The following is a 23573-nucleotide window of genomic DNA, read 5'->3' on the forward strand; positions in this document are numbered from 1 at the left end:
GCCTGAATGTGTGCTTTTTAGAGTGTTATTGAACATTATTCATATTACCCAAATTGCAAAACTTGTATGAAATAAAATATACATCTTCACCAATTCTAGTTTCATCAGTGGCTCAATTGGCAGCCAAAGTAGCTTAGCAAAATTGTAGCATGAATGCAAAATATAAGTAACTATTCCATAAAAATGCACATTACCACACTATTTATATGAAGTCTTTTATTTTGTATCTGGTTTTAAACAGATTCTTGCACAGGGGGCTCATATCCGTCAGCTCGTTCTACTTTGGCACCAGTTTCATCACCAGATGGTTTTCCAGCACCACCACCTTCACCGTGCAGTTCCATCAATTTGCCCACTGCAAATAATTAAGGATGTAAATTAATATATGTAATTCCATGAGTTACATTTTAAAAGAATGTTGCTATATTTTCTATTAAAATATTCACTTATTCATTATACATCTTACAAAAAATTAGTAAAAATATCCTTGTGTTTTATGGGAATGTCAGTATTAGGATAAAGTAATCATTTTTTCATCTGGGACCGAAACAAAGTGTCATCATTCATTCCCATTTCAAGTAAACATAATCAATGTTAACATAGTACTTTCAATGACAGATACTTACATTCAAACTTGGGCTTCTTAAGCATTTTGACTTTGCGAACATAGACATCATGAAGGGGATAGATTGATTGACATGCCTTTTCTATGTCTTTACCAATGCTGTCTGGAATCCTAGAATCATAAAGAAATATTTTATTTTGAAGTTTCCAAACTAGAATGTTGACAAAAAACTGCAGAATTGCTAGTGACTATGGCATAGATTAAAGCAAATATGTGAGGTAAAGAAAAACAATCTATCATAAACTAGAACCTAACCTTCGGAATTCACAAAGAATCAATTTATTCATATGAATATTAAAGTGTCAATGATTTGGTTTGTACAATATGTATCCACAATCTGAATAAACAATGTCCACACATTAATATAAAACAAACAAACCAGATTATGTATTACCCCAGCCTGAAGCAAGGCAATGAGAATGATTCTATGTGCGGTTAAATAAAATATTAAAAAAATGTGCACATCTTATTACAGCATAATTTATTTTGCCTTGGCTAAGAATGCTGTGGCAGTGAAACCGTCAATTTACTTATTTTATTAAACCATTAGAGAATATCCACTAAATTCACCCAAATCTAATCTTACAAATAATCATCAGAAATACAAATTTTCAGTTCTTTAAAAGGGACACAATTACTTGAATTGTTACAAAATCTAAAACACTTTTAACAATAAATATGATTAAATAGCAAATCCAAAAAATAGATTACAGGTAGTCCTCTACTTATGACAATAGAACTAAAAATTTGTTGTTAAGTGAGACATTCGTTAAGTGAGTTTTGCCACATTTTACAACTTTTCTGGACAGTTAAGTGAATCCCTGCAGTTAAGTTACTAACAAGGTTGCCCCAAAGGTGCTTTTTCAAGAGACAACTGGACTTTCTGCTTTTTCTTTGAAGACGTTTTGCTTCTCATCCAAGAAGCTTCTTCAGCTCTGATTGGATGATGAGGAAATGGTGGTGTCAGAGCTGAAGAAGCTTCTTGGATAAGAAGCAAAACCTCTTCGAAGAAAAACCCCCAAAGTCCAGTTGCCTCTTGAAAAAGCACCTTTGGGACAGCCATGACCCGCATGACTGAGAATCTTCATAGACATACTAACAAGGTTAGTGAATCCAGCTTCCACATTGACTTTGCTTGACGGGTTAAAAAAAGTGATCACATGACCCCTGCACACTGTAACAGTCATAAATACGAGTCAGTTGCCAAGTGTCTAAAATTTGATCATATGACTATGTGAATGGTCATAAGTATGAAAAAGTCATAAGTCACTTTTTCAGTGCTGTTGTAACTTTGAATGGTCAGTAAATGAAGTCGAGGACTACTGCATAAATTCTAAGGTAGCATGCCATTGAAGACTATCTTACTAAACATAGATTTTAAAAAATCCACCTACAGTTTATTGACAACTTCTTTCAAGTCATTTGTTTGTACTTCACGTGTCATGATTTCCACCATTTTTTTGCGGATTTGGCGGACCTGTTGGTGCTGAGCATAGGAAGTCTTGCGAATCTGGTTGGTTCTTTTCTTGGTGAAACCAACACAGAAAAGGCGTAGAAGATACCCATCTGTCGTTTTGACATCGATGTGGGCTTCAATCATAGTCTGGAACATTGTAAGAGTTACAGATATTTTAATGCATCAAATTGCTATGTCTGGATGAGACTGACTACTTTTAAAGCATTTGTACAAGATAACCATGTTCAGAGGATTTTTTGCAAAGTATGCTTTGCAAAAATATTCACATATTTATATGCCAGAATACAGAGAAGAACTAGCAAGATTTTTGGAAACTTTTAAAATTCTGGATCTGATGTGTGAAAATAGCTTACAACCAATCATTATCTGAAACCTGTATTTTACTTGCCTCCATCATCAACAACAGTGGGTCTCAACCTTCCTAATGCCATGACCCTTTAATACAGTTCCTCATGTTGGGGTGACCCTTAATCATAAAATTATTTTATGTTTTCCGTAGTTTTTTTTAAAACATGTGTTTTCCGATGGTCTTAGGCGACCCATGTGAAAGGGTTGTTCAATCCCCATGAGGTCCCGAGCCACAGGTTGAGAACCACTGAACAGCTTACTCACTGTTCAGCTTAATACATACCAATACTTATACTAACCTGCCATTTCTTAACCATTGAACACATTTTATCCCGTGTGAGATCCATGCCATGAAAGTTTGTCAGGCAGTTTTTCCCCTGGACATCCTCTGTAATCAGCTTGAATTTACGGAAGGCAACTTCATCATTCTGTAGGTCAGCAAGGCTTACTTCAAATACACGGCCTTTCAGTCCATCAGAGGCAATTTCTATAAATAGCAAACAGTTAACTTGTTCATTAAAAACACCACTGAACTATATATCACTTTCTAAGATGTATTTCAAACGGTCCTCTGCATTCAAAATAATTACAATTGCAACATATAATTGTATGTATAATCCTAAGCCGCCCAGAATCGCTTTATAAAGTGAAAAGGGCAACCAATAAATTTAATAAATATAGGAATATACAGTAAAATGTGTAAACAAAACACAGCATTCAAAACAGTAATAATAAAATGGTATTTGGTTAGTATGTTAAGTCTTTCAGAAACATAGCATAACTTGAAAGCCAGCATTTCTTATTTTGGTAACTTACTTGTTCCCTGAGTCCTGGTAACTAATGTCTTTCCAATGTTTCGAATATTGAACATTGCCGGAGCCTTGACATCATACCAGTCTTTCTTTGAGAAGGGGTCCACCCTGATTTTCAAAAGGAAAAAAAAGACAAAATGTTCAGAAGGGCCTTTTTGAAATTTATGGCCTGCATTTTCTAGCTGATCCAACAGCAGCTTGGAATGCCACCTTCTTTCCGAGTGACTTTTAGGGAGGTCTGAATCAAACCGCAAATGTAACAAGTTTGTACTAAGTAGTTTTACTGAAGTAGCATTTTATATGCACAAATCACGAATAGGGCGATCCACAGCTGAGGATCAGAAAACCTATTTCTCTTGAGCATTTATTTAAAGGCGATCTTATTTAGCTCTTAGGGCATTAGGCCTGCACACTATTCTTGCTGCCACTTTTCAAGCAGCCTTCTGCTTCCATCACTCCTTCCCAAATTTGCACACGAAAACCCCTGGAGCTTTCGGGCCAAAGAAGTGGCCCCATCCAGATTGCTTTGCGTTTAATTTCTCGTCGCCGGGAGGCCAATGCGCCCATTCCTGACTTGCGAGCGTCCACGCGCTGGCTTTCTGCTGGAAGCCGCCATGTCAGCGCCTATTTCCTTTGGCCTCTCTCTCTCTCCCCCTCCTTCCCTCCCGTCCCTTCTCCTTCACAATCCAGGCAACATCGTCGGCATCCGACGGCCCTGGGCCGCGACTCCCACCCGGCCGCATTGCTGCCGCCCCGATGCTTCTCCCGGGCGCCACTTACACTTTCTTCTTGGCGCCTTTCTTGCCTCCTTTGGTGAGGCGCTTATTCTTCCCTACCGCCATCGCACCGCACCGGGAACCAAAGAGACCGGAAACCGTAAAGAGCGCGATATCTGCGCGAGAGCCCAGGTCACGTGAGCGCGACTTCAGCGTCTTTTTGAGAAACGCGCTCGGCTTTTCCCCCCCTCAATCGTGGCGCGAAATCACAGCGGCCCCTAGTGGCGGTTGCCCGATGTTCTGGGATCGATGGCCCTCGTGAGCCTTCAGCATTTAGGAAATAAATAAATCCCATACAACGTGTGGGATTAGCATGGGAAGACATATCCATAAAAGTGCTGCCACAGAAAACCTAACAGCATACGTGCCACATTAGGCATGGGCAATCACAAATATACATTTTGGGGATACACTTTGTTGTCACAGTTGCAACCTGGTGGAATAGACCTTAAAATAGTAGCTGCCTTTTTAATAGTTGCATCACATTGTTGGCTCTAGTTCAGTTTGTGATCTAATAGAGTGGGGAAAGGATCTTTATGAGCAGGCAAATATTGACTCTCCTGCTTAAATGATGCTGGCGTCAACTCATTGCCTTGATAAAAATATTCAGCCACACACAACTGACAACAAAAAGCTCTTACAGTCACCCTCCAAGCTCATTTAAGAGTACTGTTTGTGTGGTCATTCATATGAATCCCTCTAAAGCAGGGGTGTCAAACTCAAGGCCCAGGGGCTGAATCTGGCCCACGGGGTGCTTAGATCTGGCCTCTGATGAATAAATAATAATAAATAATGAATATTCTAAAGGGGCTAAAGAAGGAGAATTCCAGAAAAAGGGAATCATCAAAAAATTGTTACTAGCCAACAAATAAATAGGAAAAATAATATGTCAGGATTTGGAAAACCAAATCTTCTCTTATTAGTAGATGGCTGCATACTTTTTAAAAAAAATATATCCCCTGCATATTTTTATTTTCTATTTTCCTTTCTTTCAAAATATATGCATTTTTATTTCTTTATACTATTAATAAAAGCAAAAAACAATTCAGTACTCTGTGTGTGTGTGCGTGTGTGTGTGATGGCGAACCTATGGCATGCGTGCCACAGGTAGCACGCAGAGCCATTTCTGAGGGCACACAAGGTGTTGCCCTATGAACTCCAGCGTGCATGCATGCATGCGCACGCTGGCCAGCTAATTTTGGGCCTTGGTTTCAGCCGTTTTTCCAGGGAAGCCTCTTGAGGGTGAAAAACCTCCCAACACGCAAACCAGAAGTTTGGGAACAGACTTCCAGCTTGCATGTTGGGCTGTTTTTCGCCCTCCCCAGGCTCCTCTGGAGCCTGGAAGTGGTGAAAAACAGACCTACCGGGCCTACCAGAAGTTGGAAAACGGCCAGTTTCCAGCGTCTGGAGGTGGCCGCTTTTGCCCTCCCCAGGCTCCAAGAAAGCAGTGCACACGTGCATGGGGCAACATGGGGTGTCATATGTGCATGAGGCATGGTGTGGGGCATTGGTGGGTTTCAAATTTTTTTTAGAACCTCTTCTGTAGGTGTGGCCTGCTTTGTGGGAGTTGTGGGAGTTGCCGGCCATGTGACCAGGTGAGAGTGGCTTGCCAGCATGTGATCAAGTGGGAGTGGCTTGGCAGTCATGTGACTGGGTGGGTGTGGCCAACTTGTAAAATGTGGTGAAACTCACTTAACAATGCTCTTGCTTAGCAACCAAAATGTTGGCTCAGGAACTCTGGCATTGAAGCACGCAAGTCTTAGCTGTCAAGTTACAAGACCCTTGCACCCCTAACCCTTTGGAAACAAAACCCCAGGGGTGTTCAAACTTGACAGCTTTAAGACTTGTGGATTTCAACTCCCAGAATTCCTCCTCTCGCTCTTCATCTTGATGATGTGAGGATGGGTGGGGGGAGGGAGCTGGAACCGATTCTAAATGGCACTGTAGATTTTTGGAACCTCTTGAGATTAGAACTGGCAGGGGCTGGTGTGGGGCTGCATTAAATTATGGGTGTGGGTACGCGAGCGTGCGCAATAGCACACATGCATGGTTTTGGCAGATGAGGTGAAAAAGGTTCGCCATCACTTATATATTTCAACTTTTTTGATATTTTAACCCACTAAATTTTAGTTTTTAAAACTGAAAAAAAAGAGAAAATTTGTTTGTACATGAAACTGTCAATAATTGTGATGTTTCACTTCTTATAAACAATGTGAGCTGAGGACAGTAAAATGCTGAATTGATATAAAATATCAAGTCTATTAAAATTGTCAGCAATTTTTAATTATAAATAGCTACAGAATTTTTATGATGCTAAAACATATTTTAAAGGCTACTGTGATTTTTCAAAATATTTTTGCCAGATGTAAGATGTTCATAAGTATTTCATATTCAGGATACTCTCCAGTTTTCTAAAGTACCGTATATACTCGAGTATAAGCCGAGTTTTTCAGCCCACTTTTTGGGCTGAAAAAAGCCGCCTCGGCTTATACTCGAGTCTACAACTGGATCCGGCAGTGCTGTTGCCTGTTGGAGGAGGAGGAGGCGAACCAGCCTGCCATCGCCAGCCACCGCTAGCCCTGCCGCTCTTCCCACCCCCTTCCAAGCCCCACAGTCCAGCGGATGGAGCAGCGAAGCCCCGGGGCTTCGCTGCTGCTCCCGCATTTTCTGCACGGGGATCCCTTGGAGAGGGGATTCCAGCCTGCCATCGCCAGCCACCGCTAGCCCTGCCACTCTTCCCACCCCCTTCCAAGCCCCACAGTCCAGCGGATGGAGCAGCGAAGCCCCGGGGCTTCGCTACTGCTCCCCCCATTTTCTGCACGGGGATCCCTTGGAGAGGGGATTCCAGCCTGCCATCGCCAGCCACCGCTAGCCCTGCCGCTCTTCCCACCCCCTTCCAAGCCCCACAGTCCAGCGGATGGAGCAGCGAAGCCCCGGGGCTTCGCTACTGCTCCCCCCATTTTCTGCACGGGGGCTTGGAAGGGGGTGGGAAGAGCAGTAGCGAAGCCCCGGGGCTTCGCTGCTCCATCCGCTGGACTGTGGGGCTTGGAAGGGGGTGGGAAGAGCGGCAGGGCTAGCGGTGGCTGGCGATGGCAGGCTGGAATCCCCTCTCCAAGGGATCCCCGTGCAGAAAATGCGGGGAGCAGCAGCGAAGCCCCGGGGCTTCGCTGCTCCATCCGCTGGACTGTGGGGCTTGGAAGGGGGTGGGAAGAGCGGCGGGGCTGGCAGTGGCCGGCGATGGCAGGCTGGTTCGCCTCCTCCTCCTCCAACAGCACTGCCGGATATCCGCCCAACGCTGCGGGGGCGCCAGCGGGAGCTTTGGCGGCTTCACCTCAGCCGCAGCGCTGGGCAGCAAATGTGCTGGTGCTGTTGGAGGAGGAGGAGGAGGCGGCAGCAATAGCACCTGAGGACAGGACAAGAAGCAATGGAAACTTGTCAGAAGGAGACTCAAGCTGGAAATAACGAGCAATCTGACAGTAAGAACAATTAAAATCCTAGGAAAATGTCCTTTCATGAAAAATTACTTTTTCAGTTAACTCTGCCTGACATTAGTTGGGTGAACAGAAATATTAGTTGGCCAATTCTAAAAGGGAGCACCAGAAAGAACTTAAAATATTTTTAAGAGAGCTGGGTTTTTCATTTATATTATATGTATGAACAGAATTAACACAAATTGCAGATACCAATCAAACATAAAGAAAAAAAGGATGAAATAATGCTCATTTTAAAAAACTCAGTGAAAATAAAAACAATATACCAAGAAGGTGGCATACTGGTTGTGATTTGATCTCTTCGGGGGATCCCGGGGATCCCCTATACAAGTATTTTAATATTGCAGACTTGCAGTATTATAAGTCATACTGATATTATAGAACACTTTAATTAAGTGGGTCCCTTGAATAAACATAACTTTGAGTTTCAAATAACACTGATTTTTTATTTTTGAAATTTACCGTAGCTGCTGCATTTCCCACCCTAGGCTTATACTCGAGTCAATAACTTTTCCAGCTTTTGGGGGTAAAATTAGGTGCCTCGGCTTATATTCGGGTCGGCTTATACTCGAGTATATACGGTAAATGGATATAGGCGTATACATTTAATAAATAAATAAATAGTGAAAATAAGCAGAAGAATAGGAACATGTAAATCTCAAATAAAATACTATTTGAAAGAACTTTTAGTATAGTATATATGTCAGAGTTCTGGAGTATTATTAGATGGAGAACTTATATTTCTAATCCTTTGTATATCTTTTTATTCCTTGTTGCTGTACCAGGTGCAAAGCTCATTCAGAAGACAGAGATTTTGGTGTCATGAGACTTGGTGTGCACTGCAGTATAGAAGTGGAATCAATACAAATTAGGTTATGCTTCTGTGTCACCATTCATATCATTCCAGATGTTCCATCAGGAATAGTTCTTCAGGCTAAGAAGCTGCTGCAATAAGAAATATGGACATTTGTTTAGTCATTAAGACTTATCCGACTGTTCTCGATATGCCTTAGCGACACTCCTTGACCATAGCATGCCAGGCACCTCTGACCTCCACTGTTTCCCAGAGTTTGCCCAAATCCATGTTCATTGTGTCGATGACACTATCTAATCACCTCATCTTCTATTGTCCCGTTCTATTTTTGTCTTCAATCTTTCCCAAACTCAGGATCTTTTCCAATGAAATCTCTCTTCTTGTTTGGTGGCCAAGGTATTTGAGCTTCAACATCTATCTCCAAAGAACAGTCAGGGTTGATTTTGTTTAAGATTGACTGATTTGATCTCCTTGCAGTCCAAAGGAATCTCAAGGATCTTTTCCAATGCCACAATTCGAAAGCAATATGGGCATACAAGTTCCCATTACTGTACCTTCCTATTTGTGTTGTTTTGATTGCCAGCTTAGCTTCATATCCCTGTCCTGAAAAATAGAAATGTCAGATGCAGCAATAAGGAATATATCTGTGACCTGTTTTACCTTCTATTATACTAATAGTTCATGTTATATTAATTGTTCATGTTAGCAGACTTTATGAAATCACTTTTTAGTAGCTTCATTAGTCTGATATTGTTATGGTACTCATTAATCAATCAGAATTCTCAGAACACCGTACTTTATATATAAAACAGTGGTCCTATAATGTTCCTTTATGTGGAAATTTTGCTTTGAAATATTTACAAATTTAGGCAATTATTAAGCATCTCCCATATCACACCAAATAATTATTTGTCTATCTAGATTAACAACCTGCCATCCATATTAATGAAAGGAAGGCATAATAGCTTTCTGATGCCAGACCACGGGTGAAATGCTACTGGTTCGGATCGGTTCACCCAAACAGGTAGTAAAAATGCTACCTGTTCATCTGAACCAGTAGTAAAAAAAATGCTACCAGTTCAGGCAAACTGGTTTTAACGATGATGAGCTGTGGCACATGATTTATATTAGTCAGAAAGCAGGATTTCCTGCTTTCTAGCTAATCTAAATCATGTGGCACAGTGGATGCCCCCCCCCATTTTTGCAGGGGTGCTTGGTAGCAGGCTCCGCTCACCCACCCGGATGTCATCAGATCCATTTTTGACGCTCTGTGAATGCGCGGAAGGTCCTGTGCATGCAAGGAGGTGGCATGTGCGAGCAAAGAGAGCGCGTGGGCGCACATTGCTACCGAACTGGTAGCAAAGGTAAGTGGATTTCACCCCTGTGCCAGATAATTTATGCCCTTGACCATTGGTGAAACATGAATCAGCCATGAATATGGAACCATAGTCATTAGATTTTACACACTAATAATTCCTTTATCTTAGTGTGAATCCGATACTTTTTTTTTTTGATTTCTTGACCTATCATTATAAATCTTGAGACTATTCATGAATATCTTTTCCAGAGACATTGTGACTGGGAAGCTATTGGCATAGCTTTCTTTCTTTATTTCTTTTGCCAATCCTATGAATACATTTTACTTATCTTTCAGAAACATTATTTCAGTTTAACACTGCCCAAAATATTGAAATGAACAATCGGACTTTGATTGTAAATAACATATGCTGATGGGAATTGAACAAAACATGCATACATACATTCTGTATGTCAAATAAATGCTAGGTCATTTTGGATCGTAGTGGTTGTGTGAACAAAGTATCGATTGTGCAAAGAACCATGGTCCATACTGATGTTGTATGAAAATGCTACTACGTAAGACAAATTAATAAAGATGTCCTTGAAGTATGTTAAATTAAGAAAAATAATGTACAGTAGCAATATTGTTTGGAAGACTATATTATATGTGACCTGTTTTATCAACCATTCAGAGATATTTCCTTATTTAAATACAGTGGTACCTGATACTCAACTGCTTTGAAACGCATCTAATTTGGTACTCAATGCATTTTGATTATTCTGATACTCATCGTTTGTTTCACACTTGATGTACAAGCTAGAAGTTGTTTATAGTTGCCTTGTGAACATGATACTTCAACATTATTCCTTATGGGAAAAATTTGTTTGGTACTCATTGTTTTTGGTATTTATTGTGGTTTCTGGAACCAATTAATAAATACTGAGGTACCACTGTAGAGAAGCAGAATGACCATGGGTGGGCAAAAAAGCAGAATGAGCAGGAGCAGCTTGTTACTTCTTGCCAGCTTCTTCATTTAATTGATTTTCATTGTGGGAAGCTGGCAAAGAGTATTGAAAATCTCCCTCCCTCCCTCCTTCCCTCCCTCTGCCCCTCCCTTGTTTGGGATGGATGGTGTCTGGGTCTGGGAAGGTGAGAAGTGCTGTGCAGATCAGGGAGGGGATGCGACGATGTGGTGTAAGTTGGAAAGGGTGCATGGGAGTGTGGAATAGGAGCGGCATGGGTTGAGGATGAAGTGGAAGAGGAATATTACCACTATAATATTCAGTGATTGACACAATGCATTAAGCCATGGTTCAATCACAAATCACAATTGTATATATGTATGTATGTATGTATGTATGTATGTATGTATGTATGTATGTATATATCAGTGACGTGTGGTGAGCTTCATGGCCGGGGAGGCAAGCGCGAAAGCCCCGCTGAAGCCCCAGCGCCGCGTCTGCCATAGAGTGGGACCGGGAACCGCTCTATGGCGGACGGCGCCGGGACTTTAAAGTCCTGCCGCCGGGGCCCTGACACCACTTTAAAGCCATGCCCCCAGGCACCGACTGCTCCAGCGAGGCTTCCAGCTCCATCCCTGCGGGCGGAGAGGGAGGACTGAAGGCGACGGGCGAGCAGGCGGAGAAGCGAGGCTGCTCGGGTGGCTGAGGCTCGGCCGCCCCTCGTCCCCCAAGCTAGCTCTGCCGGTGCAGTGGCGCTGCTGAGCCCACCCGCCTGCCCGTCACCTCCAGTCCTCCCTCGCTCTCTCCATCCACCGGGATGGAGCTGGAAGCCTTGTTGGAGCAGTCGGTGCCCTGCCGCCAGTTTAAAGCCATGCCTCAGCCGCCCGAGCAGCCTCGCTTCGCCGCCCGCCTGTCGCCTCGTGTCCTCCCTTGCCCTCTCCGCCCGCCGAGATGGAGCACATCAAGCATGTCCCACTGAATGGCCGGCCCGGAAGGCATGCCGGCACTAAAAAAAAAATAAAAAATAAAAAATAAAATGCTAGCCTGCGCACCAGCAGAGGCGGGTAAAAAACAAACAAACACACACACACACACACAATAAAAACAAATTACAATTACTTACATTTTGTAAATTTTGAATTCCTCCCCCCTGCCCCCTCCCTCTGACCCACATACCTTCCAGCTGCGTCAAAAATGCAAGATTTGGTCTAGCCAGGGCCAGGCAGGCTAGGATAGTTGCTGCTAGAGTCACCACATGGATGACTCTGCTTAAATGTTTTTAAAAAGCCTCTAAACAAAGTGCCCTCTGCAGGAGGAGGCGAGAGAATCACATGCATTGTTTGCATAAGGAATTTTTCGCTTTTTAACCCTTGCTTAACTCTTAAAAGGTGAAAAATTCCTTATGCAAACGAGGCCCATAGTTCTCTCACCTCCCCCTACAGTTAGCACTAAGCAGACTCAGAGTCACTGTGACTTGGAGTCTGGCAGCAACTACCTTGGCCTTTTTAATTATTTTAAAAATTATTTCCTTTTTCTCATGAGACTGGTGAGGCCCCACCTCCCCTGCCTCCAGTGATTGCACGTCCCTGATATATATATTTTGGGAACCTACTTTGTGGGTGTGGCCTCCTTTGTGGGAGTGGCTTGCTGGTCATTGACCGGGTGGGAGTGGCTTGGTAGTCATGTAACCGGATGGGAGTGGCCAAGACGATGTCACTGAATTCTTTGCCCCAATGGATGATCTACAAAAAGAAGATATAAAAAAGGAAATTTATTATTTTGTGCACTTACTAAATAAGTACACAAAACAATAAAAGAGCTACTTACTACTACTTACTACTTGTATTTCAAAGGGAATAAATCAGTGGTGGGTTTCAAAAAAATTGTTGGAACCTCTTCTGTAGGTGTAGCCTGCTTTCCGGGTCCACTGGTGGAATCTCTTCTAACTGGTTCGGTAGATTTGACGAACCGGTTCTACCGAATAAGTGCGAACTGGTAGGAACCCACCTCTGATTTATATATATATATAAACTCAAATATTGGCTGAACTGTTATCCACTACTGTTTTGCAATTGGTTACCATCTGTATAGCGCACTCAAAATGTCTATTTCTGTATGAGCTCTTATAATCAACTTTTCTAATAACTATATTCTAAAAATAATAAAATGATTGCTGTTTTAAGCTGCACTTCCTTGTCATTAAAACATATCCTTGTTGTATCCAATTGGAACAGTAATATTATTTATCAAATTAAACTTAAAACCACATTTTATCTCTCACAAAATTGTCTTATGTATCCCCTGAAGAAAATAAATGTTGAATGTTCCAATTTTTATCTACTTGTGCTAAATATAGTATTTTTCTCACAATGTAGTATATTCTCAGAAACGGAACTTAAGTTTTGCTACATTTATATATGTAGCACACAATATTTTACTTGCGAAAAGCATGACAGTTGGAATAGAGGTTATCTTTCAGAACCAACCCATGAGAGGTAACATAATACTTCAACAAAAGAGGAAGAATCCAGTGTTGAAATTTTGCAATGTGAGAAAATGGGTTCATTCTGCTTGTAAAGAAAAGGCAAAAAGAAAACTTAATGTAGTATGAATATCCATAGATTTATAGGAAAGTGCTTGTCATATTTATTAGATAAATCACATAAAAATAAATTCTCAAGAGAAAGAACAACTTCCATATACCAATATTAACCTAATGTGGTCATGTCAAAAGCCACAACGTAAGTCAGCATATATTGAGCTGTGGTGACACAGTGATTAGAATGCAGTATTGCAGGTTGATTCTGTCCACTGCCAAGGGGTTCTATCTTCACCAGGTTAAGGCTGACTCCTTCCGAGGATGGTAACACGGTGACCCAGATTGTTGACTCTGTAAAACCGCTTAGGGAGGGCTGTAAAGCACTATGAAGCAGTATATTCGTAAGTCTATTGCAACAACCTCTGAACAAGGAAGACCTGGATAAACGAAACCACAGTATCTTCATACAGATTTTAAAACAGTCTTGCGAATTGGAACATTTTTAATTGGCTTTATCAAACCAAATAAAATTTTGGTACATTGTCAAAACAATTGTATTTGCAGTATATTACCTTGGCCTTTGCAATGAAAATATTTTTTCACATGTATTGAAGGGGTTTTCCCACAGGTACTATTGAATTTGCAGCTTCCTTGTTTTCTATTCTCATGACAAATCTTGTTACCGTTCTACTAAGTTAGGTAGGTTATATTTTTAAGCACTATTCCTAGTGTCCAGATTTCTTTAGCAGAGTTTCTGTAAGAAGACAGCAGATGAACTGGTGGGTTTTTTTAATCTGTGCATCAGAGAAATGAATATAGCTAAGGTGACCAGATTTTCAGATTGGTAAAGAGGGCCCCCACTGACGGGGGGAGGGGGCTTGATTAAAATTTTTATATTTTGTCAAAAGGTCACCCCAAGACACTGAAACCAGCATAAATACGAATCTGTTGCCAAACAAAATTTTGATCACGTGACCATGAGGATGCTGCAACGGTCGCTAAGTGTGAAAAATGGTCGCAACGGTCGCTAAGTGTGAAAAACGGTCATCAGTCACTTTTTTCAATGCCATTGTAACTTTGGTCACTAAATGTTTCCCTCCTCCTCGAGACACCTCACTTCTTCCTTCATCCCTCTTGCTTATCTACCTTCACCTTATCCGTCTTCTGCTCTTTCCCTCTCTTCCTTCCTTTCTCCTTCCATCCTCTCTTCTTTCCTCACTCACTCCCTTCCTCCTTTTCTCTTCCTTCCTCCTTCCATTCTTTCAGCTTCATTTCTTTTGCCTATCTACCTTCTCTTTCTGCTCTTTCCATTTCTCTCTTCCTCTTCGCTTCTGTTCCTTCCTCCTTCCATCCTTTCACCTTCCCTCCTTCCTATTTCTTCCTTCTGCCTATCTACCTTCACCTTCTCTGTCTTTCTGCTCTTTCCCTGTCTTCCCCTTTCCTCCCTCCCTCCCTTCTTTCCTTTCTAGTTCCATCTTTTCTTCTTTCCTCTCTCCCTCCCTTTTTCTTTCTTCCTTCCTTCCTCCTTCCTCTTGCCTATCAACTTCATCCTCTTTGTCTTTCTGCTCTTTCCCTCTCTTCCCTCTCTACCCCTTTTCTTCCTACCTCCTTCCCTCTTTTCTCCCTCCCTTCTTTTTTCTTCCTTTCTTCTTCCATCTTCCTCCTTCTCCTTCCATTATTTCTCCTTCCATCCATCTTTTCTTCTTCCATCTTCTCCCCCTCCCTTCTTCATTTCCTTCCCCCCTCCCTCCTTCCTTCCTCTCCTCCCCACTCCTTGCAACTGCAATCGGAACCGCAGACAGGGAAGAAGAGGAGGAAGCGGTGGCCGAGCCGAATCCTTTTGAGAGGGGACGGGCGCGACCTGGGAAGCGTCGGCACGGCCTCCACCATTGCCAATTGCACCCGTCCCCTCTCAAAAGGGGTCGCCGGGGGGGGGGTGCGGCTGTTTCACCTTGCGCAGAGAACTTCCACTCGGAGCAACAGCCCGGAGCTTCTGCTGCCGGTGGCGGCGCCTGTGCTGCGGTGGGAAGCGACCAGGCCTCGTGGACTCGGGCTCTGGAAGAGGTGGAGGGAAAGAAGGCGGCGGCGGCGGGGGACCCGCAGCTCGGTGGGCATCTCCTCGTGGGATGGAACCCTCTCTCTCTCTCTCACTCACTCTCTCTCTCTCGCTGCCGCCCCATCCATCCTGTGACTGCCACCATGGATGGGGAGGAAGAGGAGGTGGAGGAAGAAGAAGAGGAGGAAGCGGTGGCTGAGCCGAATCCTTTTGAGAGGGGACGGGCGCGACCGGGGAGACACAGGGAAACTCCGCAAAGGGGGAGAAAGAGAGGAGGGCTGTCTCCTCCCCCCAGTGCCTCCCGATTTCCACCGGTACCGTTACTCACCAGTTAAGCAGCAAGCAAAAGATGAAATGAAATGGAGACTCGTGCGGCGTGCTAAACGGACTCCAGCCAATCAATGAGCTGGCTGGGATGGAAAACTTTAAGCATGCTGCATGCTTAAAGTTTTCCATCCCAGCCAGCTCACTGATTGGCTGGAGTCCAGGCCAATCAGTGAGCGTCAGGCTGGGCTGGCTTAGATTTTTAGTGTAGAACGGAACGAACGAGCGAGCGAGCTAGCAGCTGATGGGCGGGGGAGCGAGGGAGTTGCGAGCGCCAAAATAAAGCAGGGTTTTTTTAGAACGGCCTGGGACGCGGGAAAAATTATGGAAAGGCGTGCCTGTTCCGCCAGATGCGGGACGTCTGGTCACCTTAAATATAGCTGTAACAAGGAATCCGGCCTGACCAATCATCACAATTTTGTAATTAGTTATCTAGTATTGGTTGGCTAAGATGCTAAACATAGGAGACTTTTATTAGCATGCACAATGTAATGTTTTGCTTAATATATTATATTAAAATATAAATCCATTTTCTTATATTACAGTGGCACTGAAAAATATACTGATAAGTCACAAAAATCAATGTTCTCTTAAAGAGGAAGACAGCATCAACACAAGTCACAGAAAGGAAAACAAATTTAACATTTTCTTCCAGCTCTTCTTATGACAAGAAATTACCCAGTTTTCTTACTACTTATTTATTTTCCTCTTATTTATTGTTGAATGCCAGTTACTTCAACTCAAAAATTTCATTACCTCTAATTTAATGACTAAGAAACTTTTGTTTTTCCATGAACTATATGTAGTTTTTATTATTCAGTTTTGAAGCTGCCTGACTCCAAGCATAATTGGGTTTAAAGAACAACATTAAAATAACAAAATTATCAGCCACACTAGGTAGATCATACCAGGGGTGGATTGCTGCCAGCATTACTGCCGGTTCGGTGTGTGCACAATTTTGTATGTGTGCGATTGCTTCGCTCACATGCACAGTTGCCTATAAATAGGTCTGCACATGCGCAGAACATTAAAAAATAGGGAAAAAAACCATGCCGTACCAACCAGGGAACCGGTTCAGAGGCATGGCAGACCTGAGTCACTGCCAGTTCCAACGACCCAACTACATTAAGTCTAATGTAGACTTAAAATAAAATAATTCAGTCTTAGTTTGCTTGGGTAACTGCTTCTGCATATTAATGCTAAGGTCATCTTCCTTACTCTGTACAAAAATACAATACATTAGATTAAAATAAATTTAAAATAATTCCAAAAATAATTCATCAGAAACAGGGGAGTCTTATCCATTCTACTCAGAGGTGGTATTGAGCCAGTTATGACCAGTTCTGGGGAACCCATAGGGGAAATTTTGAGTAGTTTGGAGAATCGGCAAACACCATCTCTGGATGGCTCCGCCCTATCTATTTGCTTCCTCCCAAGTCCCAGATGATTTGCTGGGTCTTCTGTTGCCCTGCACAGGAGAACGGAGTTGTACAGGTTAGTGAGGTGGGGTGGAAATGGAGATTTTACAGTATGCTTGCCATGGAATGAGGTGGAAATGGAGATTTTACAGTATTCTTCCCCTGGAGTGGGGTGGGAATGGGGATTTTGCAGTATCCTTCCCCTGCCACACCCACCAAGCTATGCCCACCAAGCCACGCCAAGCCCACAGAAGTAAAAAAATTTGAATCCCACCACTGATTCTACTCCAAAGCTTCGTAGAATAGACAGGTTTTGAAGACCTTCTGGACCAAAATCGTGGGGAAAGTCACATGGTGGGACCTTGTTCCAAAAGGCAGACACTTCAGAAAAAGTAAACTGACTCACAAAGCAGGTGTGTCAAGTGGATGTGTTGATGAAAGCATATACTATTTGTGTCACTGAATTCTGGACAAGTTGAAACTTCTGGATAGCCTTCAAGGGCAGCCCATGTAGAATAAGTTGCAATATTTGAGCTATGAGATGACCAAGCCTGAGTGACTGTTTGGAAAGCCATTTGACCCTGGAAAGGACACAGCTGGCATGCCAGAGGAGCTGTGCAGTACATGTAGAAATTCACTGGACCTACACATCCCAATAGGCACAGCCACTATATCTTGGAGCTGAAGTTGGTTCTGGCTCACACAGGAATTCAACAGACTTATTTGGCTGAACTGACGTTGACAGATATAATTTGGTACCAACAACATATTTGCTAGAAATGATGGAACTTGCTGAAATTGCTACATTAACTTCTTTGATCAGAGAAAAGACCTATGCAAACTTTTTGTGTAAAACAAAAAAAGTGAAGTTATGATTTATGATTTTTATGTTTAGATAGGATAGATTATAGAAAGAAGAGTTATGTTGTAACCATAGAGTAAGAGATGAATTCATAATTGTATTTATAACTGCTATAACACCATCAGAAACTACTTCTTTGTATTTCCTTTTCTACCCTTTTTTGCACTTTTAGTTTCCTATTTGATTTTTCTTACTTTATATTTACAAGTATACAAATTCATCATTGATTTCAAGATAGGTGGCATATAACTTTAATCATTAAATATTGGTTTGTATTAGTTTTTTTTAAAAAAAAACTTTAATAAAAATTTAAAAATGAATACTACTACATTTAACAGAGATTTAAAGTAATCAGTCCTAAAGCATTTTTAAAAGATTCTTTGTTAAGATATTTACATAAATTTAATAGCTGGTATGATGGGTTGTACAATAAGCCAGAACATACAGTTCTAGTTGATTGGTTGGAGACTGCTGGCTCCTGCGTGAAGCAATCTGCGCTGTGATTGGTTGCTATGGGTGTGTAGGGGGAGTTTCCCTTTTTCCCCATTTTTTTCTTCTGTTGCCATGTATGCCTTGATTTATCTCAGGATGCTCCTGTTTGCCTGTTTATCTTGTTTGCTGTAAATATACTGTAGATCTAAAATATATTTATTTATATAAAACTATAAATTCTTGTCAGTGTCAGACTTCATTTAGACACCTGCTGCACAATTTCCTGAAATCTCCATTAGATCTTTTCTTCAGATCAATCACAGAAGCTCTTTGCTGTTCCTTAAATCAGCTCAGTTGTATCTGCAGGGTAACAAAACCAGGAAGATGGCAGATGGGGGCCCCTGCTCCATAAGCTGTGTTTTTTTCGCACACTTGCCAACATCACATCAAAATGAATGGTACTGGCACGGTGATGTTCCATCTGCCATCTTGCTGATTTTAAACCCTCCTCTGCAGATTCTGCTGAAGGTTATAAATCTGAAAAAGGAAACTGCTACTTTATTTTTTATTAACAATTTTATTGCTTTATAATATAACATACAAAAAAGGTACAAAAGCAAATAGTAGGGAAAACAGGGAAGGAAAAAGGAAACAGAAAAGGGAAGGGAAAATGTGGAATCTGCTAATTTAAAAATTAAGATAGAGAGATCTTTTTCAGCCCTGGGTGGAAGCTTGCTTTAATTTGTAGTAAAACGAGCAAAAAAAACCCGCCCCGTTTTTTTAAAAAATAGGCCATTTTTCACAAAAATGGGCCGTTAAAAAAAACGGCATGCAGAGGCTTTGGGAGGCTTGTAGAGTGCTGCTGGGGGCTGGGGGGGGGGGAAACGGCATGTTTTTTGCTCATTTTTGCCCTCCCCAGCCCTCAGGAGCACTTTGCAAGCCCCCCAAACCCTCTGCACATCCATTTTTGCAAAAGGGGCAGTTTCAGTAGGTCAAAAATGCTGTTTTCACTGTATAAGATGCACCCAGATTTTCACCCTCTTTTTTGAGGGAAAAAGGTGCGCCTTATACTCTGAAAAATACGGTAGATAGAATAAAATACCTGCAAATGCTTTGATCCAGTCACAGAAGGGGAGGGGAGCAGGATGGAGGGAAGTGTATCTGTTGTGAATCAACCACTGTGATGCTCACCCATTGGGCCACAAACTAACTGCAAGAGGCAGGTCTTTAGGCCCTTTAAAATGTTCAGGAAAATTGAGGCCAACCTCAATGGGAGGGGCAGGATGTTTCAGAGAGCAGATGCCACAGCAGAGAAGACCTTTCTCGACCTTGCTAGCTGGAATAATTGGACAAATGGAGCCCTCAGTATGTCTTCTCTGCTGGGATGCATGGGATGGGCCAAACCCAGTGGGATGAGACAGTCCCTCAAGTAGCCTGGATCCATGCCATGAAGGGCTTTAAAGATGATAACCAACATTCTTAAAAGAACAGTAATAAAATGGGAGTATAACGGTAACAAAAACTTTGAGGTACTTTTAAAGCATTTTTCATTATGGACTTATGAAGGGCACAATGTCATGTAAAGGATTTGTGTTAGTACTTGCATCACCGACGATATGTAAATCACATCATTTTTGTCAACATGCCATCATTTACCCCATTGCAAACACCTGTGCTTGCAATATATCATTTACATTTTGTTTTGCATTTGCACACTTTAAAACATAAGAAAACAGGAAATTCAAGAGAAGATGAAAAGTATGGGGTTTTGCAAACCACGCAGGTTCTCTGAATGAGTATGAAGCACAGCTACTCTGAAAGCTAGGTTATTATATGTAATAGGACTTTGCAACTCACCAGTCACTTGCATACTGAATTTTGCTTGATATTACATGTGTACTATTTATATGCTAACATTAGATTTTTCCAGATTCTTAACTAGATATAAAAATATGTGGCAGTGCATTCAACTAACACTATTTGCTTACGTGTGCTTCATTATTTCAGTAAATGCAAAATATATAAAATACATTCAAAACCCAAATCCTTAGGAAAATCCTTATTTCCCTAACCCATCTTCTAATCCTAGAGATGCTTGGTCTTTGATTGTGTTGAACCTGCAATATAGCAATGGGCTATTGTCCTCCTTTTTAGCAATATTTATTGATTCATCCCCAAAGAAAGATTTTATTTATTTGCAGTTGCTTCAGCAATTTTGGGAGGTTAAACATGTTGAACCTAGATTCAGATGCTCAAAGAAAATTATTTCAATTATATGCAAGCCTATTTTTTTTCTTCTTCTTCCATTCAATCATGCCTGATTCTTGGAGACTTTTGGAGGCTTTCAAAGAGAGACTGAACTTCTTTTGGAGGCTTTAAAAAGAGTCTGGACAACCATTTGTTTGAAATGATATGTCTCCTGCTTGAGTAGCAGACCTCCCACTCTATTATTCTTCTATGACTGCCTGGACAAGTCCTTTCAATTTTCTTGGGAAGTTTTATTCAGAAATGATTTGACATTGCCCTGTTTATAGGGCCGAGAGAAAATAACTTGCCCATGGCCGTCCAGCTGGCTCTATGCCCAAAACAGGATTAGAATTCATAGTCTTCAGATTTCTAGCTTGATGCCTTAACCACCCTATTTAGTATGACACAAATGCAGTGGGGGAAATCCACCTTAAAATTTTTTGGGGTAAACTGCAGTGAAGCCAAAAGAAGTTTCAGGTTCTTATCATTATCACAGGAGCAAAAAAATGACATTTTCCACCCAATGTGGTAATTGTCCTGATTCTTTTTCCAAGAGAAAATACATTTCCTGCTGAATTCAACAGGATGAAAACCCAAATCCTTATTTACAAGACGGCACTTCCAAATGAACCATAACATCTAATATTCCACCCGACTCTTATCAACCATCAGTTCTCTTCCCCAAACAGGATTTGCTTTCAGCGTCTAATCCAATACTAAAAACGGATTTTACATCTTCCTTCTGAACGGCGGTTTTCACTGCCTCCATTCCCGTAGGGAAAACAGAGGCCAGCCCCCTTCTCCTCCTCTTCTTTCTACTTTGTACGCTGCGTCTCTTACCTGGACACACCTAAGTCACCTGAGGCTGCGCGGAAGCCTCCTTTTCCGAGCCCGCTGCGTCCCGCTCGCGGCCCGCCCCGCCTGTTCCTGACCGCGCATGCGCATTGTGACTCGCCCGGCAACTCTCCTCGGGCTCGGCTTAGCGCTATCATGGCGGCAGCAACCGGAGCCAGCAGGAAGCGATGGACGAGCTAACCGTGGCGACTGCAGAGTGAAGTAGCTGCACGGGGGGGGAAAAAAAAACCAAAAAACTTTCAGGCGTCTTCCTCCCCCCCCTCACCCAAAGCGAAACCTCCCGCTTGGTTTCCATCCAGCTCAGGTCGGCATAGTGCCAGTCTGGTGGCGGGGAAGCGAAGAAGGCATCTCTCTCCATGCCTGGATCAGCCGCCGGGCATTAGAAGGCGCGTCTCCTTGCCCTTTGGCCCCGATCGTCCCGGGAGCGGAGATCTCGGCTGGGTGAGTGTGAACTTCCCCGCTGGCCCGACTTCGTCCTTGCACCCTGTGACTGCGCGCGCGAGGGGCAAGAAGCAGGGCGAGCGCTTGCTGCTCCTACCGGAGCTGCTGAAAGACGAGGACAGCAGCAGGAGAGAGGCTGGAGGATCGCTCCGGGGAGGGTGCTGCGTCTTCAAATCTACAATATATATACATATATATTTTTAAGAACAGTCTTTTAGGAAACAATTTCCCCCCCCACTCCGGTGCGAGCAAGTTGAACATTTGCAGCGAGGAGGAGCTTACCTGTGTGGTTGCTCCTGCTCTGGTTTTATTGAGTGAGGCGTGTGCTTCCAGGAAAGGGAGCAGAGTTTTATAGTTAGGTAGATGGCAGGCTTTGTAGATATTGTTTAACAAAGTGCCTGCACTTACACTGTTGTCTTTCTGGAATGACCTCCTTTCCACAGACCATTGCCCAGGCCCTGCCACTGAGTGAAGAAGAGGAGGAGTCTCCACTCAAGTCGCTTTGCTGCCGTTCCAGGTGCTTTCAGAACTGGACCTGAAGGTCCAGGCCAAGGTGTCTGCTCTGTATTTTTGGAGGTGAACTAACTATGGCTAGTGAAGAAAGACAGAGCTGTTCCTCTCCGTCAGCAGGGGATAATAAAGGAGGAGGCGGAGGAGGTGGTGGTCCTGGACAAGGAAAAGATGGAAGCTTAGCTGAAAAGCAGTCTTTGAATCCAGGCATCCCTATCCGGGGTATCAGGATGAAATTCGCTGTGCTGACAGGATTGGTGGAAGTTGGGGAAGTATCCAACAGGGATATTGTAGAAACTGTGTTCAATCTGGTGAGTCACTTATTTTTCTTTTTTCTCCTCTCCAAATGAAGAAAAGCATATGATGATGAAATAATGTACATTCTCTCCGTGTTCATATCACTGTGGTTAAACACAAATATACACAGCTGGCCATTTGTAACAGGGGGGTGAGTCGAGCAAGCTGCTGCATTTCCCTGGAAGTAAAGCGGACTAACTCATTTAAGGTTGCATTGCTTTTTTCCCCTCATAGTTTTTATTTTTGTTTGAATTTTCTGGGACTTTGTTTCAAATTCTTGTTTCTGCCACTTGTAACTTTATAAATGAAAGCACAAGGTAGATGTTAAAATTTGCACCCTAAAATATGCTTTTGTATCTGTTTGTAATATTGGTCCAATATATCCTATTGTAAGTTTGTAATTGATGGCTCTGCAAATGTATAGATATATCTGTAGCAGGGGTGTCAAACTGGTGGCAGGATGCATCAGGTGGAGGCCACGCCCACCTCAACTCCACAAAAGGAAAAAATGTTACAATACATCATGTGACAGCAAGTTTGACACCTGTGATCTATAGGATATATCATTATTTGTACTGCAGACCCTCAACTTTTTGTACTCTCAGCTTTTCTTAACAGTGGAAGTTCTCTTAGAAAAGGCATTAAGCTGATTAATATTAAACACAAATATTAGGTTTTGAAGACAGATGACATTAAATTTGAGTATTACAATTTTGTGGCAGAGAGCAGTAATTATATGATAATCTGGACAATTCATATATATATATATATATATTGCATAAACTTTAGAATGTGAGAATAATTATTTCCTCTGGCTCAGTCAGAATTAATGATTGGCCTGACTTTTAAGACCATGTCTCGCATCTGAAATGGTCTTAAAAGCTGAAATAAAATTGTTTGGGCACACAATATGCACCATTTCACATTCCTCATGAGATCTTTGCTTAAAAGTTATAGCCTACATTTTCACAAAGTTCTACTTTGATT

General features: G+C 42.2%; 2 protein-coding genes and 1 non-coding gene across 3 annotated transcripts in view; 1 reads left to right on the forward strand and 2 right to left on the reverse strand.

Moving 5' to 3' along the window:
- Window positions 1-201: 201 nt before the first annotated feature.
- On the reverse strand, window positions 202-4159 carry RPS3A (ribosomal protein S3A). The gene is made up of 6 exons (XM_032224615.1): window positions 4043-4159; window positions 3267-3370; window positions 2750-2937; window positions 2020-2228; window positions 627-736; window positions 202-355 (listed from the first exon to the last, which is right to left on the reverse strand). Exons 1-6 carry the CDS (start codon window positions 4102-4104, stop codon window positions 234-236), a joined length of 795 nt encoding a protein of 264 aa, XP_032080506.1. The 5' UTR covers window positions 4105-4159; the 3' UTR covers window positions 202-233.
- On the reverse strand, window positions 502-568 carry LOC116513606. The gene has a single exon (XR_004256012.1). It is a non-coding gene; the product is annotated as a small nucleolar RNA SNORD73 (small nucleolar RNA).
- A 17288-nt stretch (window positions 4160-21447) lies between the features above and the next one.
- The window catches only part of LRBA (LPS responsive beige-like anchor protein), a 383648-nt gene continuing 381522 nt past the window's right edge, over window positions 21448-23573 (forward strand). The window contains 2 exon segments of the mRNA XM_032223698.1: window positions 21448-21779; window positions 22223-22600. Coding sequence (XP_032079589.1) covers window positions 22367-22600 — 234 coding nt within the window. The 5' untranslated portion in view covers window positions 21448-21779; window positions 22223-22366.

Source organism: Thamnophis elegans, chromosome 9 (assembly GCF_009769535.1).
Source record: "Thamnophis elegans isolate rThaEle1 chromosome 9, rThaEle1.pri, whole genome shotgun sequence".
NCBI classification, from domain to species: Eukaryota; Metazoa; Chordata; class Lepidosauria; order Squamata; family Colubridae; genus Thamnophis; species Thamnophis elegans.